General features: G+C 38.5%; 1 protein-coding gene across 5 annotated transcripts in view; it reads right to left on the bottom strand.

Annotated features, from left to right (window-relative positions):
- The window catches only part of VPS13B (vacuolar protein sorting 13 homolog B), a 1,225,788-nt gene that overhangs the window by 855,389 nt on the left and 354,079 nt on the right, over positions 1 to 16,320 (bottom strand). For all 5 annotated transcript variants that reach the window (XM_056522379.1, XM_056522375.1, XM_056522376.1 and 2 more), the window contains exon 18: positions 2,708 to 2,842. In XM_056522379.1, coding sequence (XP_056378354.1) covers positions 2,708 to 2,842 — 135 coding nt within the window. The remainder of the gene's footprint in view (positions 1 to 2,707; positions 2,843 to 16,320) is intronic.

The raw sequence follows: 16,320 nt of genomic DNA, 5'->3' as shown, positions 1-16,320 counted from the left end.
TATTCCTCCACATCTGAATTAAAGGGGTTCTCCGGTGCTTACACATCTTTTCCCCTATCCACAGGACAGTGTTTGCCAGTTATTCCTCCTGAGGACGGTGCAGATGCGCCGAAACTAGTAGAGGAGGCAAATGTCCTGATTTTAATCAGCTTTCACAGCATTCCAATTGTTTGGGTACTGCAGACCCATAAGACTACTGGGTATATCCCAGAGCTTATAATATATATCTGGAGCTGCAATTTTTAAATCATATATCATCATTTTACTCTATATTTGATTAAAAGTTATATTTAATTTTTTGGGGGGTTCAATGATAGGGATTTAGTGCCCCGGGCTTAGGCCCTGGGCTTCTGTGAATACGTTTAGTGGGATCCCTGACCCACCTAGGTGAACCTTTTGTGTATATATTGCTGCACCTTTACCACCAAATATGAACATGTGGGGCAACAGGTGGTATACAGTGCCAGTGTTAATAAAGCTTTCAGTTTACTTGTGCGACTACATCAAAAACTGTTTGATCTGTAAACAACAAAAACAAAGTGCCACTCATCAACTGTAGTCACACAATCAACTCTTCATTCAAACAGCGGTATTACATCCAGCAGGCACAGTACTATCTCTATTTCACGTAACCTACTATGCTTTGTCAAGGGTTTAACAAATTGTAGTGGGTTATGTGAAATTGCCACAAGCCATTTATGTTTTGGTGTTTTGATGCTTGTTGTAATATTCAAATATGCTATTTGAATAAAGACCTGATTGTGTGACTACAGTTGGTGAGTGTGACTTCATTTTTCTTGTTTATGGATTGCACTTTGCTGGTGTTTCAAAGAAGACAGAGCCCCCCATGTACGTCTCAGCAGTGAAATTGCCTAAGTAAGATCTAAAAGTAGTGCTGGTCTGCTTTTCTGTCTTTATGTGGTGATTTTTCACAAGAACTGTTTGCTTTCAGCGAACATAAATTTTCTTGATTGTATAAAGGGTCTGAAAATCTGTCACATCTAGCTGATACAGGTGCATGACTTACTGGGAATAGGAAAAGGTATTTTCACATAGGTTGGGTCCACTGTGGATTTTCCACAAAAAATCTACAGTGTAACTATATATAAAAATATTTAAATTTGCTCACCACACCACCTTCACAGGTAGTGTGTCCTGCAAAACAGCTCACGCAGGTAGGTGTCCTCTCCTTGAGGAAAGTACTGACCCCGTGTATATATATATATATATATATATATATATATATATATATATACACACACACATATACGCACACACAGCAGTGCGGCACTCCAATAGACTTCAGAAAAAAAGTGAATTTATTGTCTCACATAGCAGCAATGTTTCACTGTCCCCCGCTCCCTCACCACGCCAACACCCACACGATCCTGCTGTCACTTGTGCACCATCTGATGTTTCCACAATAAAGACATCTCAGTGAATGATGAGTTGCTACGCTTCTTTTGTCTTTTAAAGATTCCATATATATATACACACATACACACACACACACACACACACATATTATATATATATATCCAGAGCTGTGGAGATGCTGCAAATCTGCAGCTAAATCTGCACCTGTAGATTTTTGAAAAGTTTTTTATTTTATTTTTTTCTGAATCTAAATATCCACAATATCATCTGCAGTAGGAAAATACACACATTTTGGTGTGTATTTTCGGTGTCAGATCTACTTGTGGGTATGCCATAGATTTTACGCAAAAAATATGCAGAAGAACCATACACTGTAAAGTCATTCACTTGTGTCAGCTAAATATGATCAAGGCATTGCCTTTTGATGTAAACAAGAATATTTCTTTTCATTGACAGCAAGCAGAAATCTTGGGGAGAAAAAAAAAAAAAGTATATTAGCAAGTGACATAACCACCATTACACAAGTACAATTACAGAGAACTGGAAAACATAACAAAAGTTTGGTATGTGTTTGTTGCAGAGCATAGTGAAGGATCTGACTTCCCTACAGCCAATACAAAAAAAAATATTAAAAGCAAAGAACTGGCATGTGAAGTTGGACATGTCAATGTTTAATAAATTAATAGAGTGAAATTAATGAATGTTTTTCAAGTACTGAACTTATTAACCCCTATAGGTACAAAGTGTTACATAATGAAGTTATGTTTGTGCCTTGTACTGAAGGCAGAACATATTTTCTTTTAGGCGTGCAATGCATTTGGCAGACGTCTGAGTCTTTATAGAATTTTCTATGCACAGAATTCGCTTGTGTAAAAAAAAAAAAAAAAAACATTTAAAAACCTGCCTTTCTTTTTGGTTTGGCACTACACATTCTAAGCGGAGATCCTATCATTATATTAACAAGTGCCAACCAGGGAAAAGCAAATCTCCAAGTAATCACCCAGAATGACCCATAATATGGTGATTTGGCTAGGAGTTTGCACATGATCACATAACTCTTGGTAATTGTTGTGGTGTTTATAACTTACTTTATGATCCACCGCACAGAAACATACAAATCTAGAACCACAATACAATTATAAAATTAAAACTAAATTTTAGTCCGCAATAGTTCTAATGTATTATCCTGGCATGATAAAATTAAAACACGCTAAATCTCTGATTCATAGGAACAATGAATAAATTCTTGTTTCAGTAACTCTCCTTGTAAAAAGTAAGGCCAATTCTCCTATACAGGCAATAAACTTTTATATGGTCCAGCTGCACATACCTGGGGCTTTGGCACAAATTTTTATTGATCCCAGGGTCCCGGAGACACATTTGACCAATGATGTGCTGCAGAATTTCAGTTCAACATTCTGGATAGAACCCTCCAGAGTTGGCAGCGCATTCTTGGATTTCACACCTAATAAAAGAAAGCTGCAAATGTACTAGCCTGTTGAATTGTAATATACTTTAATATTCATTCATCAGACAGTAAAACAATCATTTCAGTTTACTTGCTTTTCGTTTTAATTACCAAACATCAAAAAGTGGGTTGGATTCATATACATACAGTATTTATTTCATTGCATTTACATCTTCTGCATAACCCTGTTTGAAGTTGTGCTGTACTGCAGGTGTCCAGGATTTGGCAGGAGGGTCTGTGGCACAGTCCTCCAGCTAACAGCAGAGAACAACACTTCGTAACACCCAGCACATGCAATTCATGAACCTTGTATATACTTGGAATAATCAGACACCCTATATAATCAGACCATTCATATAAGGTGTATGGAGCAATAGTTTGGCTTATCAAAAGTGTCATTTCAAAGGCTCTGTTCGCATTAGTATCATAACTTTCCTTCAACAAAGGTTGAAGGAACAGTGACAGATCCCGAAGACTTAAAATGGGTTCATCAACTTTGCAAATGTTTGATGGACCAGAAAACTTCATTTTTGACTAAAGCAACAGAATGGAGACTATGACTGGTGTTACACATCAAAGAAGCCATTGAAGAAGTTTTTGATGCAGTATCTTGAGTCAAAGCCAGAAGTGGATCCATCAGGAAGAAGAAATATATATATATTTTTTTTTTACCTAATCTAATATACTTAATTATTCAATGCCATGTGTAACACCAGCCTAACACCAGGGTGAATGAAGCCAGGAACATGTTCTGCTTCCAAATAGTGAAGACAAAAAAAAACATTTCTGAGAGTGAACGCTTCGACATGTTCTTGATGTTTTACTACAAGATCTGTGGGAGAAATCTGACATGTTGAAGTGCAGTATGAATTACAGCAGGTCTCCTCCCCAGGCAGAAAAAGATCGCCATCAATATAAATGTAGAAAAGCAAGAATAGCCTTCTAAATGTTAAACCACAATCAGAATAAACATGAATAAACTTTATTAAGTGCAACAGTGTCAAAAAATGAATACATTAGAAATGTAGAGCTTATAAGACAGTGTACAAAAATATCCCCAATGCTGTGCTGACAGGTGCAGCCTTATACCAACAACATAACTATCAAAGAACATATGTGAACTAGCCTAAAATATACATGTAATAACGAATCATCAGGTATATATAAACAGTAGCTCCACAGTTGATGGTCATTCCTGAAGAAGCTACTAGTCAGAAGGGGAACATATGAGGTTTTGTCCCCCGATGACTGAGGGTTGTATTTCCTCCCCAGCTCTGCTTACATTTTGCCTCTACTTTTATATACAGTCATGGCCGTAAATGTTGGCACCCCTGATATTTTTCAAGGAAATTAAGTATTTCTCACAGAAAAGGATTGCAGTAACACATGTTTGGCTATACACATGTTTATTCCCTTTGTGTGTATTGGAGCTAAACCAAAAAAAAAAAAAGGAGAGAAAAAAAGCTAATTAGACACACTGTCACACCAAACTCCAAAAATGGCCTGGACAAAATTATTGGCACCCTTTCAAAATTGTGGAAAAATAAGATTGCTTCCAGCATGTGATGCTCCTTTAAACTTAGCTAGGGCAAGTAACCGGTGTGGGAAATCACACCTGAAAGCAGATAAAAAGGAGAGAAGTTCACTTAGTCTTTGCATTGTGTGTCTGTGTGTGCATGAACCCTGTTGAAATACATTTCATAAGAATACAATACAATACATAAAAATCTTTAAAACTTTGGAGAAATATATAAAAAAAGAATCACGGACAGCTAATAATTTTTGCAGACAAATTGGAAAACAATAATAAATGAAAAATTTTAGGTGTTACTTGTCTACAGGTCAGAATACTGATAAAAACAAGATAACTTTAGTATCTGACTATATTTTACTGTCAACTATAAAATGATGAGAATTCCATTTACAATAATCTGTACAAGATCCTCCAGCTTCAAAAACATCACAAACACTTCCAATTTATTTAATGGAAACTAGAAAAAATCCCCATAAATTTGACGGACTGTTCAGAAATTGGCGGATGTTTGGCAACCCAAAACTGAAATCCTAAATTGTAGTTTTTGTTTCTATGTATTTAAAGGCATACTCCAGTGAAAAAACTTATTTTTTTTTTAAATCAACTAGTGCCAGAAAGTTAAACAGATTTGTAAATTACTTCCATTAAAAAATCGTAATCCTTCCTGTACTTATTAGCTGCTGAATACTACAGTGGAAATTCTTTTCTGTTTGAAACACAGAGCTGTCAGCTGACCTCATGAGCACAGTGCTCTCTGCTGACAACTCTGTCCATTTTAGGAACTGCCAGCATAAAAGGAAATCCCCATAGCAAACATATGATGTTCTGGACAGTTCCTAAAATGGACAGAGATGTCAGCAGAGAGCACTGTGCTCATGATGTCAGCAGACAGCTCTGTGTTTCAAAAAGAAAATAATTTTCACTGTAGTATTATGCAGCTAATAAGTACAGGAAGGATTAAGATTTTTAAAGAGAAGTAATTTACAAATATGTTTTACTTTCTGGCACCAGTTTATTTAAAAAAAAAAAAAAAAAAGTTTTTCACCGGAGTACCCCTTTAAGTAGACATAGAAAAAACAGAGTTACTATTCTTTCTGTCAACCAAGTGTGTCCCTTAACGCTCAGCAGTGCCAGTGCCAGACTGTGTGATTACTCACCCAATTAAGAAAGAGGAATGGCAGTGCCCAATTGTCTATGCATTTATACATTTCTAGAAGTAAGGTATGTGCATAAGATTATCAGCACTATTTCTGGTCATTATCTAGCTTGACGACAGCATTTTTCACTTGCTTTCCCCTCTGCATGATCAATCTCTAATTTTCAATTTTCCCTGAGCTGGGTGGAGACTAGCTCCCATAATGTCTACTATGCAGATCATAAAGAGGAGACCCTGCTTCTCTATATTTTTATAGTACACCTTCAGATGCAGCAGCATGAAGTACATTATAAAGCAGTATTAAGCAAAGTGACCTGTGAATCAAGAGCTCTAGTGAGATAGATCACACTCTACAGGCAGTAGCCACCTCTCCAAATCGCTTTACTTCTGTGTCTCTAGATATTCTCTTTCCCTAGCCCTCATCTTAGGCCCCTTTCACACTACAAAATTACTCAGTTTTAAAGATCCGTTCGACGTTCTGTCTGAAAATCCGCTGTAAAACAGCAGTTACAAAATCCTATATGGCCGTTAGAAAATCCCATTATAGTTTATGGGATTTTTACATTAACCTTTTGAACCCGTTATAGTCCATTATTAATAACGGCCATTATTTTGTGACGAAAGATAGTAACAGGAGAAATAGTGCGTGCACTATTTCGTCCGTTTATTCGCCCGTCACAAAATAACAGTCGCTATTAATAACGGGCTATAACAGGTTAAAAAGGAGAATGTAAAAATCCCATAGACTATAATGGGATTTTCTAACGGCCGTATAGGATTTTGTAACTGATGTTTTACAGCCGATTTTCAGACGGAACCTTGAACGGATCTTTAAAACAGAGTAATTTTGTAGTGTGAAAGAAGCCTTAGCCCACAGACTTCTACATGCAGCTACAACCTGATCTGTCTTGAATCTTGCAGTTTTTGCAGAGTAAATAATGAGATAGGAAGGGAGGTGGATAAGTAGCCCACTAAGAATTTTTCTCTGATAAGTTATGTTACAAAGTTTATGACATTAGCTTAAACTAGTCATTTCTGAAAAACCTGCAAGTCTCTTGCAAATTGTAGTACCTAAGTGTCTTTAATTTTTTTGAATCCACGCTGATTCTTATCAAAATTAAGACTTTGCTATGGTGAAAGGTCAGAGATGAATGAAAGAAAGGATTTGATTCATATAAACACAATAGTTTTTTTTATTAAACAAGCTGCACATCTCTGTGCTGTGTATCTAGTCCAATCAGCAAGTCTGGCCAGTCAGTAGAGGATAAGTTGGCTGACTCAAAGTCCATCATGTTCTTGTTATATTCCCTGCATGTGCCAGCTTTTATCTAGTTGGGCTCTTGAGACAGCATGGAAGTGATGCCTAATACAGGAAAATATGAATTCACTTTCAAGCATTTCACATCCCGAGGGAACAATCCTACTGTCAGACAGCACACTGCAAGCCTAGGCTGCACTGATCTTAACACATAAAAACTGATGGCAGATCAGAAACACTTGGCCCACCTACATTACCCGCTTCTCTATCTCAATTCTCACAGTCTATTAGATCATTCCTTTTCTGTCTAGCAATGTGGACAGACCAAGAGACTCAATTATTTCACTTAACAAGTCTGTATCATTTCAAGTCTCAATATCACCAAATTTTCCAGCGAGACGATACTTCTTGAGCTCCACACCTGTCGGTCTCAGTGAGGTGTTAACAGACCAGACTCAGGACAATCTTCTGGCACTGCTTATCAATAACATGAAAAATATTTTTGGGAAGTAGTCTTCACCTAGTCATCTGTGATGAGCCAAATTCATTTCCAAAATATATTGCTAGCTCAGTGTTTTATGTATAATTTCATAAACCAAAGTCTGGCCAATAAAACTTTTTTAACAAGGCAAAATAAAAGCAATGACCTAGTTTGAGCTTCATGTATACTATTAAAAGGGAATGTCTGATCAAAATATAAAATGTATTAAAAATTTTAAGGAAAATATTTAGGTTAAATGTTATTTATGTGACTGGACATAAAAAATCATGCAATGTTTTGTTTACTTTGGCTGCTGGAGAAGTCAAAATAGATGAACACTTCCAGTTTACTGCAGCTCACGTGTCAACTTTGCTGTGCAGACAGGAATAGATAGAGCAGAGTAATTGTATTACTAAAGCGTGAACAAATTCATGACAGCTCCCATTATTTTGCCTTCACAAGGCAAGATAACAACACTAATGTATATGTATTTATGCATCTCCCCTGTCATTACTTCTAGGGGAGAGGCTCTACTAAATGACTCCCTAAAGTTTTTGATAATGTACAACATTTCAGTCAACTGTCTCCTATACTTTTCAACTGTCATAAAGCTCATACATTCTACTATACAGATGAGGAAATATGTGAAACCCAGTAAGACTACAATGGAAATGATTAAAACAATAAAACACAATGACCCTCATTTACTATTGCAAACCAGACATGTTTTGTCGGGTTGTGCGCCAGATTCTGGCGCATTGCGCCAGAATTTGCGCCAGTATTGAAAAAACCTTAACTAACTCCATTTTACTATGAAATCCCGAAAAAGAGGAGTGTCCGTCTGGAAAAGGGGGCGTGGTCACTGAAAAGGGGCATGTTCCCGACATTTTCACAAAATCCCAACATATTTACTAAGGATTCCACAGAAAATGTGGTGGATTTCAGCTGAGGAAAACCCGACAGATCAGAGCATGTGTATAAGAAGCAAAATGTAGGGAAAGTGGAAAATGTAGGGAAACCTTAGTAAATACCGTGGAAAAAAAATTGTAGAGAATTAAAACGCGAAAAGAAACCTACACAACACTCTTAGTAAATAATGGCCAATACTTTTTCCCACGTGGTCCCATTTAATGACGGTCTATGGCCAATCCCCAAAAATGAGATTTCATTACAGCTACTAAAGAGCTTTGGGTGCCCTGATTTAACAACTTTTTACAATGTCTTAATAGGCCCTCCTGTTCCAGAGATATAAGGGTTTATAGTTTGACAATTCAGGGAAAGTGTCCGATAGGCAGGACTTTATTTTTTAGAATGGAGGTGATGGGCTCGGTTATAAAGTCAGTGAGTGTAATGTACCATGAGGAATGTGCATGTCCTACTATCTCTCCCCCCCCCCCCCCCCATCTGACTGATTCCTTGAATTTTTTCATGAAAAAACAGTTAAAGGGGTTATCCAGGAAAAAACTTTTTTTTTTACATATATGAACTGGCTCCAGAAAGTTAAACAGATTTGTAAATTACTTCTATTAAAAAATCTTAATCCTTCCAATAGTTATTAGCTTCTGAAGTTAAGGTTGTTCTTTTCTGTCTAAGTCCTCTTTGATGACACATGTCTCAGGAACCGCCCAGTTTAGAAGCAAATCCCCATAGCAACCCTCTTCTAAACTGGGCGTTTACCAAGACAGGTGTTATCAGAGAGATCTTAGACAGAAAAGAAAAACCTTAACTTCAGAAGCTCATAAGTACTGAAAGGATTAAGATTTTTAATAGAAGTAATTTACAAATCTGTTTAACTTTCTGGAGCCAGTTGATATATATAAAAAAGGTTTTTCCTGGAATACTCCTTTAAGATGCTGTAAATTACATGTTAATTTGTTTCTCATTATGATAACTTTGATACCAAATTTAGATACATTTTTATGTTTTACAATTTTTAAAGGGGTACTCCGCCCCTTGACATCTTATCCCCTATCCAAAGAATAGGGCATACGATGTCTGATCGTGGGGGTCCTGCCGCTGGGGACCCCCGCGATCTCTCCTGCAGCCCCCCGAGTCATCAGCTGCACTGAGCAAGTTTGCTCCGTGCCTGACAACTCACAATACAGGGACCAGAGGATCATGATGTCATGAGTCATCAGGCACGGACTGAACTTCGGTAAGTGCAGCTGATGACAGGTGGGCTGCAGGAGAGATCGCAGGGGTCCCCAGCAGCAGGACGCCCCCGATCAGACATCTTATCTCTCCTGCAGCCCACCTTTGTATAGGGGATAAAATGTCTAGGGATGGAGTACCCCTTTAACCCCTTGGGGACGGAGCCCATTATAACCATATGGACGGGAGCATTTTTGCAAATCTGACCACTAACACTTTATGCATTAATAACTCTGGGATGCTTTTACTTATAAATTTGATTCAGAGATCGTTTTTTCGTGACATATTCTTCTTTATGTTAGTGGTAAATTTACGTCGATACTTGCATCATTTCTTGGTGAAAAATTCCAAAGTTTCAGGAAAAATTTGGAAATTTTGCATTTTTTCTAACTTTGAAGCACTCAGCTTGTAAGGAAAAGGGACATGTCAAAAACATTACATATTGATTCACATATACAGGGTGGGCCATTTATATGGATACACCGTAATAAATTGGGAATGGTTGGTGATATTAACTTCCTGTTTGTGGCACATTAGTATATGTGAGGGGGGGAAACTTTTCAAGATGGGTGGTGACCATGGCGGCCATTTTCAAGACGGCCATTTTGAATCCAATTTAGTTTTTTCAATAGGAAGAGGGTCATGTGACATACCAAACTTATTGGAAATTTCACAAGAAAAACAATGTGTTTGGTTTTAACAGTGCTTGGTTTTAACATAACTATATTCTTTCATGAGTTATTTACAAGTTTCTGGCCACTTATAAAATGTGTTCAATGTGCTGCCCCTTGTGTTGGATTGTCAATGCAACCCTCTTCTCCCACTTTTCACACACTGATTGCGACAACGCAGGAGAAATGCTAGCACAGGCTTCCAGTATCCGTAGTTTCAGGTGCTGCAGAACGGGCAAAACTAAAATTGGAACAGGACCCTCAGTTTACGCAGAAGATTTTGTTCAGTGATGAGGCAAACTTTTATGCACATGGTGAAGTTACCAAACAAAACCACCGCTATTGGTCTGAAACTAACCCACATTGGATAGATCCCTCCAAGACTGTTGGAACACAAAAATTGATGGTATGGTGTGGTATATGGGGTACAAAGATAGTGGGGTCATTCTCCATCAATGGAAACCTCAAGGCCACTGGATATGCGAAATTGCTACATGATGATGTGTTTCCCTCTTTATGCACTGAAGCTGGCATGTTCCCTGAGTTTTTCCAGCAAGATGGTGCACCACCACATTATGGGTGTCAGGTCCGAGCATTCCTAGATGAACAGTTTCCTGGAAAGTGGATTGGTCGTCGTGGGCCAGTTGAATGTCTCCCGATCTGACCCCCTTAGACTTTTATCTTTGGGGTCATCTGAAGGCAATTGTCTATGCAGTGAATATACGAGATGCGCAGCACCTGAAACTACGGATACTGGAAGCCTGTGCTAGCATTTCTCCTGCTGTGTTGCTATCAGTGTGTGAAGAGTGGGAGAAGAGGGTTGCATTGACAATCCAACACAATGGGCAGCACATTGAACACATTTTATAAGTGATAAGAAACTCGTAAATAACTCATGAAAGAATAAAGTTACGTTTATCAAGCATATCATTGGTTTTCTTGTGAAATTCACAATGTTTGATGTGTCACATGACCCTCTTCCTAACAAAAGTTAGATTCAAAAGCGCCGACTTCAAAATGGCCACCATGGTCACCACCCATCTTGAAAAGTTTACCCCCTAACATATACTAATGTGCCACAAACAGGAAGTTAATATCGCCAACCATTTCCATGTTATTAATGTGTATCCATGTAGATGGCCCACCCTGTACAATGTCTACTTTTGTTTGCATCATAAAGTTGACATGTTTTTACTTTTTGAAGACATCAAACGGCTTCAAAGTATAGCTGCAATTTTCCAATTTTTCCAGAAAATCTAAAAATCTGAATTTTTCAGGGACCAGTTAAGTTTAGAAGTGAATATGAGGGTCTTTATGTTGGAAATTCCCTATAATGGACCCCATTATGAAAACTGCACCCCTGAAAGCATTCAAAATGACCGAGTAAGCCAGCCATTCTCCCTCCTCGCCGCCCGTGCCCCCCCCCCCCGCTCTGCCCAGACTTCGCTCGGCGGGCAGCACAGGGGAAGTTGACTCTAACCCCCGCCCCCTCCTGCCATTGGTGGTTGTTCTGACCGACCAATGGCAGGGGATAGGAGTAGGTGGCAACACTGCCACCTCGCTCCTATCCTTTAGGATGGTTGGAGCTGTCTCTCACAGCTCCAATCATTTTTATTTTCTGGGCGATCGGGTCTGATAGGCCCGGATCGCCGCAAATCGCCGGTCTGAATTGACATGGGGGGGCTCTCAGGACCCCCCCTAGGCATTGCCACAGGATGCCTGCTGATAGACATCAGCAGTCATCCCGGTCCAATCACCGCCCGGCAAGCAGTGGTGACCGGAAATGCGGAGGGCGTAGACTGCCTTATGTCAAAAGATTCAGGCTAAGTAGCAACCTTTTGGCTATTATCTTCAGTTTTGCGGTAGCTCTTTTTCCGGAAGTTTGCAATACCATTACTTTAACGTATACAACTTCCTCAAAATTCCATCAAATTATAATTTAAAGTCCATCTGTTGTATAACAGATGTACTTTAGCTATGTCTTGTCTTACTAAAGCAGCTATGAAGACTTCTCATTTACAGTATGTGTAATCAATTGTTTGTGGTATAATAGATACATTTGTAACTAAATACCAGGACATTAATGATATTAATGGATATCTAAGAACCAAAGCTGCCAGTCTGGGCCATGTCTGCGTAAAAATAAAACTATTATGTACCATCAAGCAACTGTAGTATTTTTATGAAACATGCATGACGTAATCTCTCATCTACCCACAAGTTTCTATGGGCTTCATATACTGTACATTTCAAACACATGGCTGTAAATTTTGGCATCCATAAAATTTTTCAAGAATTTTCAAGAAAATTAAGGATTTCTTACAGAAAAGTATTGCAGTAACACATGATTTGCTAAACACATGTTTATTCCCTTTGTATGTATTGGAACAAAACCAAAGGAGGGAGGAAAAAACCCAAATTGGGCATAATGTCACACTAAACTCCAAAAATGGTCTGGACAAAATTATTGGCACCCTTTCAAAATTGTGGAAAAATAAGATTGTTTCAAGTATGTGAAGCTCCTTTAAACGCACCTGGGGCAAGTAACAGGTGTGAGCAATATAAAAATCACACCTGAAAGCAGATAAAAAGGAGAGAAGTTCACTTAGTATTTGCATTGTGCGTCTGTGTGTGCTACGCTAAGCATGGACAACAGAAAGGAGAAGAGAAAAATATCAACAATCTCAAGGTTACAAGTAGAGATGAGCGAACTTACAGTAAATTTGATTCATCACAAACTTCTCGGCTCGGCGGTTGCTGACTTTTCCTGCATAAATTAGTTCAGCTTTCAGTTGCTCCCGTGGGCTGGAAAAGGTGGATACAGTCCTAGAAAAGAGTCTCCTAGGACTGTATCCACCTTTTCCAGCCCACCGGAGCACCGGAAAGCTGAACTAATTTATGCAGGAAAAGTCAGCAACCGCCGAGCTGAGAAGTTCGTGACGAATCGAATTTACTGTAAGTTCGCTCATCTCTAGTTACAAGTCCATCTCCAGAGATGTAGATTTGCCTTTGTCCACAGTGCACAACATTATCAAGAAGTTTGCAACCCATGGCACTGTAGCTAATCTCTCAGAATATGGACGGAAGAGAAAAATTGATGAAAGGTGTCAACCCAGGATAAGGGCAGTTGATAGATAAGCCGCCCCAAACAAGTTCCAAAAGATATTCAAGCTGTCCTGCAGGCTCAGGGAGCTTCAGTGTCAACGGGAACTATCAGTCGACATTTAAATGAAATGAAACGCTATGGCAGGAGGCCCAGGAGGACTCCACTGCTGACAAAGAGACATAAAAAAGCAAGACTACATTTTGCCAAAATGAACTTGAGTAAGCCAAAATCATTCTGGGAAAACGTCTTGTGGACATATGAGACCAAGATAGAGCTTTTTGGTAAAGCACATCATTCTACTTTTTACCGAAAACGGAATGAGGCCTACAAAGAAAAGTCCACTTAGAAACAACAACAATTGGGTTGCTAGTACGGCATTATAATCCAAATCAATAGCCCACACTATAACAGCTCCAATAAACTCTATAAAACACACTGGGTTGTACACATATTGTAGGGCAATAGAATGCTAGCAGCACACCAATAAGCTTCACATGGGAAGTGAGTATACATGTAATACATGAATCACAATTTTGTTGAAAATATTCTTCCGATTTTATTGCATCATTTCTTATTGCACAAAGGTTTGTCTCACAGGACAGAATTAAGCAGCATAACAGCAGCAGAAAATAGCAGCATTTTCAGTGATTTCACCAGTCACGGCACAACGTTACAGGGGCGGACCCCCTTATTCATGCGCCTTATCGGTGATTAACTATAAGTCCACAATAGACATGTTTGAAACTGGAACTTCAAATTGAATGGGTAAAAAAAGTCCACTTAGAAACAACAACTGAGTTCCAACAATTGAGACTACAAAGAAAAGAACACAGTACCTACCTTGAAATATGGTGGAGGTTCAATGATGTTTTGGGGTTGTTTTGATGCCTCTGGCACTGGGTGCCTTGAATGTGTACAAGGCTTCATGAAATATGAGGAGTACCAACGGATTTTGGGTCAGACTGTACAGCCCAGTGTCAGAAAGCTATGTATGGTCTATCCCAATATAGATCTGATGAACGACATTTTGATCTATTGCCTATTTCTGTCCTAATCATTTGCCAGTTGTGTAATATATATATAGATAGATCTGTTGAATTCTGGTTCATACAGAGGAACTCCCTCTTTGGCATCCATATGTTGTAACAGAGCAAATAGACAAGGAATGTCCTGGATGGAAAACACCTGTAAGTTACCATTATTTATATATTTCTTAGCTTAGTCAAGAAAAATCATTTACAACAGACCCCGTTGGGACTCAAGTATGTGTCCATTTTAGAGAACTCCGATTAAGTTAGCCATATCCTGGCTTCCCCAGGATATGCCCAATAAGCATTCTCAACTTAGTCAAGTATGTATGTTTCCAGGGTCTTCAAGGAAAACTCAGGGTTAAAGGGGTATTGAATGGGCCTGGTTGGACCTAGTGCTGTCAAAATTAGGCATAGGGGGACAATTCTGCACATTCCTCAAAGCACTCCACAATAACCTGACATATAAAATCCATCTTCCTGGTTATCTATCCGACCAAATCTTTATCCAAAAAGGGACCAGACAAGGCTGCCCACTGTCCCCATTGCTCTTTAACCCCTTAAGGACTCAGGGTTTTTCTGTTTTTGCACTTTCGTTTTTTCCTCCTTACCTTTTAAAAATCATAACCCTTTCAATTTTCCACCTAAAAATCCATATTATGGCTTATTTTTTGCGTCGCCAATTCTACTTTGCAGTGACATTAGTCATTTTACCCAAAAATGCACGGCGAAATGGAAAAAAAAAAGAATTGTGCGACAAAATGGAAGAAAAAACGCCATTTTGTAACTTTTGGGGGCTTCCGTTTCTACGCAGTGCATATTTCAGTAAAAATTACACCTTATTATTCTGTAGGTCCATACGGTTAAAATGATACCATACTTATATAGGTTTGATTTTGTCGCACTTCTGGAAAAAATCATAACCACATGCAAGAAAATGTATACGTTTAAAAATGTCATCTTCTGACCCATATAACTTTATTTTTCCACGTACAGGGCGGTATGAGGACTCATTTTTTGCGCCGTGATCTGAAGTTTTTATGGGTATGATTTTTGTTTTGATCGGACTTTTTGATCACTTTTTATTCATTTTTTAATGGTATAAAAAGTGACCAAAAATGCGCTTTTTTTGACTTTGGAATTTTTTTGCGCGTACGCCATTGACCGTGCGGTTTAATTAATTATATATTTTTATAGTTCGGACATTTATGCACGCGGCGATACCACATATGTTTATTTTAATTTTTTTTTTTATGGGAAAAGGGGGGTGATTCAAACTTTTATTAGGGAAGGGGTTAAATGACCTTTATTAACACTTTTTTTAAACATTTTTTTTGCAGTGTTATAGATCGCGGCGCGATCCCGCTTCATATCGCGGGAGCCGGCGCAGGACGTAAATATACGTCCTGCGTCGTTAAGGGGTTAATATTGAACTTTAGCCACTGGCCAGATACTTAATTTCCTTGACAATAGAAGGTGTTAAAGTGGGTACCCAGGAATTGAAACTAAACTGTTTTGCCGATGATACTCTTTTGTTTATGGAAAACCCAAAAGAACACTTACCGCGGGTCTTAGATACACTTAAACACTTGGGCACCTTTTCAGGTTATAAAATTAATATTGACAAGTGCCAGTTGCTTTTCATGGGTCCGAAACCCCCATTCCTCGAACATCAGTTACCAGTACAGATTGCGAAAAAGTCCATTACATATCTTGGGATAAAAATTGGACGCACACCTTCTTCCTTATATGGCCGTAACTACCCCCCTCTAATACATAAAATAGAAAGAGAACTTAATAGATGGAATGCGCTCCCGCCATCCTTAATGGGGCGCATTCATTTACTTAAATTGATGTCCTTCCCAAAACTCCTTTACCCACTCCAAACTATACCTTTACTAATTAAACATACAGATGTTAAAAAACTACACTCCACTTTTTCTAAGTTTATTTGGGCCTCCAAACGTGCTAGAGTGGCCTATGACATCTTATGTCTGCATAAAACTAATGGAGGTATGAACTTGCCTCACGTACAATACTATAATCTTGCAGCTCTGTTTAGAAATGTTAGAGACTGGATATGGGGTACC

The sequence above is a fragment of the Hyla sarda genome, chromosome 5 (genome assembly GCF_029499605.1).
Source record: "Hyla sarda isolate aHylSar1 chromosome 5, aHylSar1.hap1, whole genome shotgun sequence".
Taxonomy (NCBI): domain Eukaryota; kingdom Metazoa; phylum Chordata; class Amphibia; order Anura; family Hylidae; genus Hyla; species Hyla sarda.
Note: the sequence above shows the minus strand (reverse complement) of the source record. Positions and strands in the feature narration are given on the sequence as shown.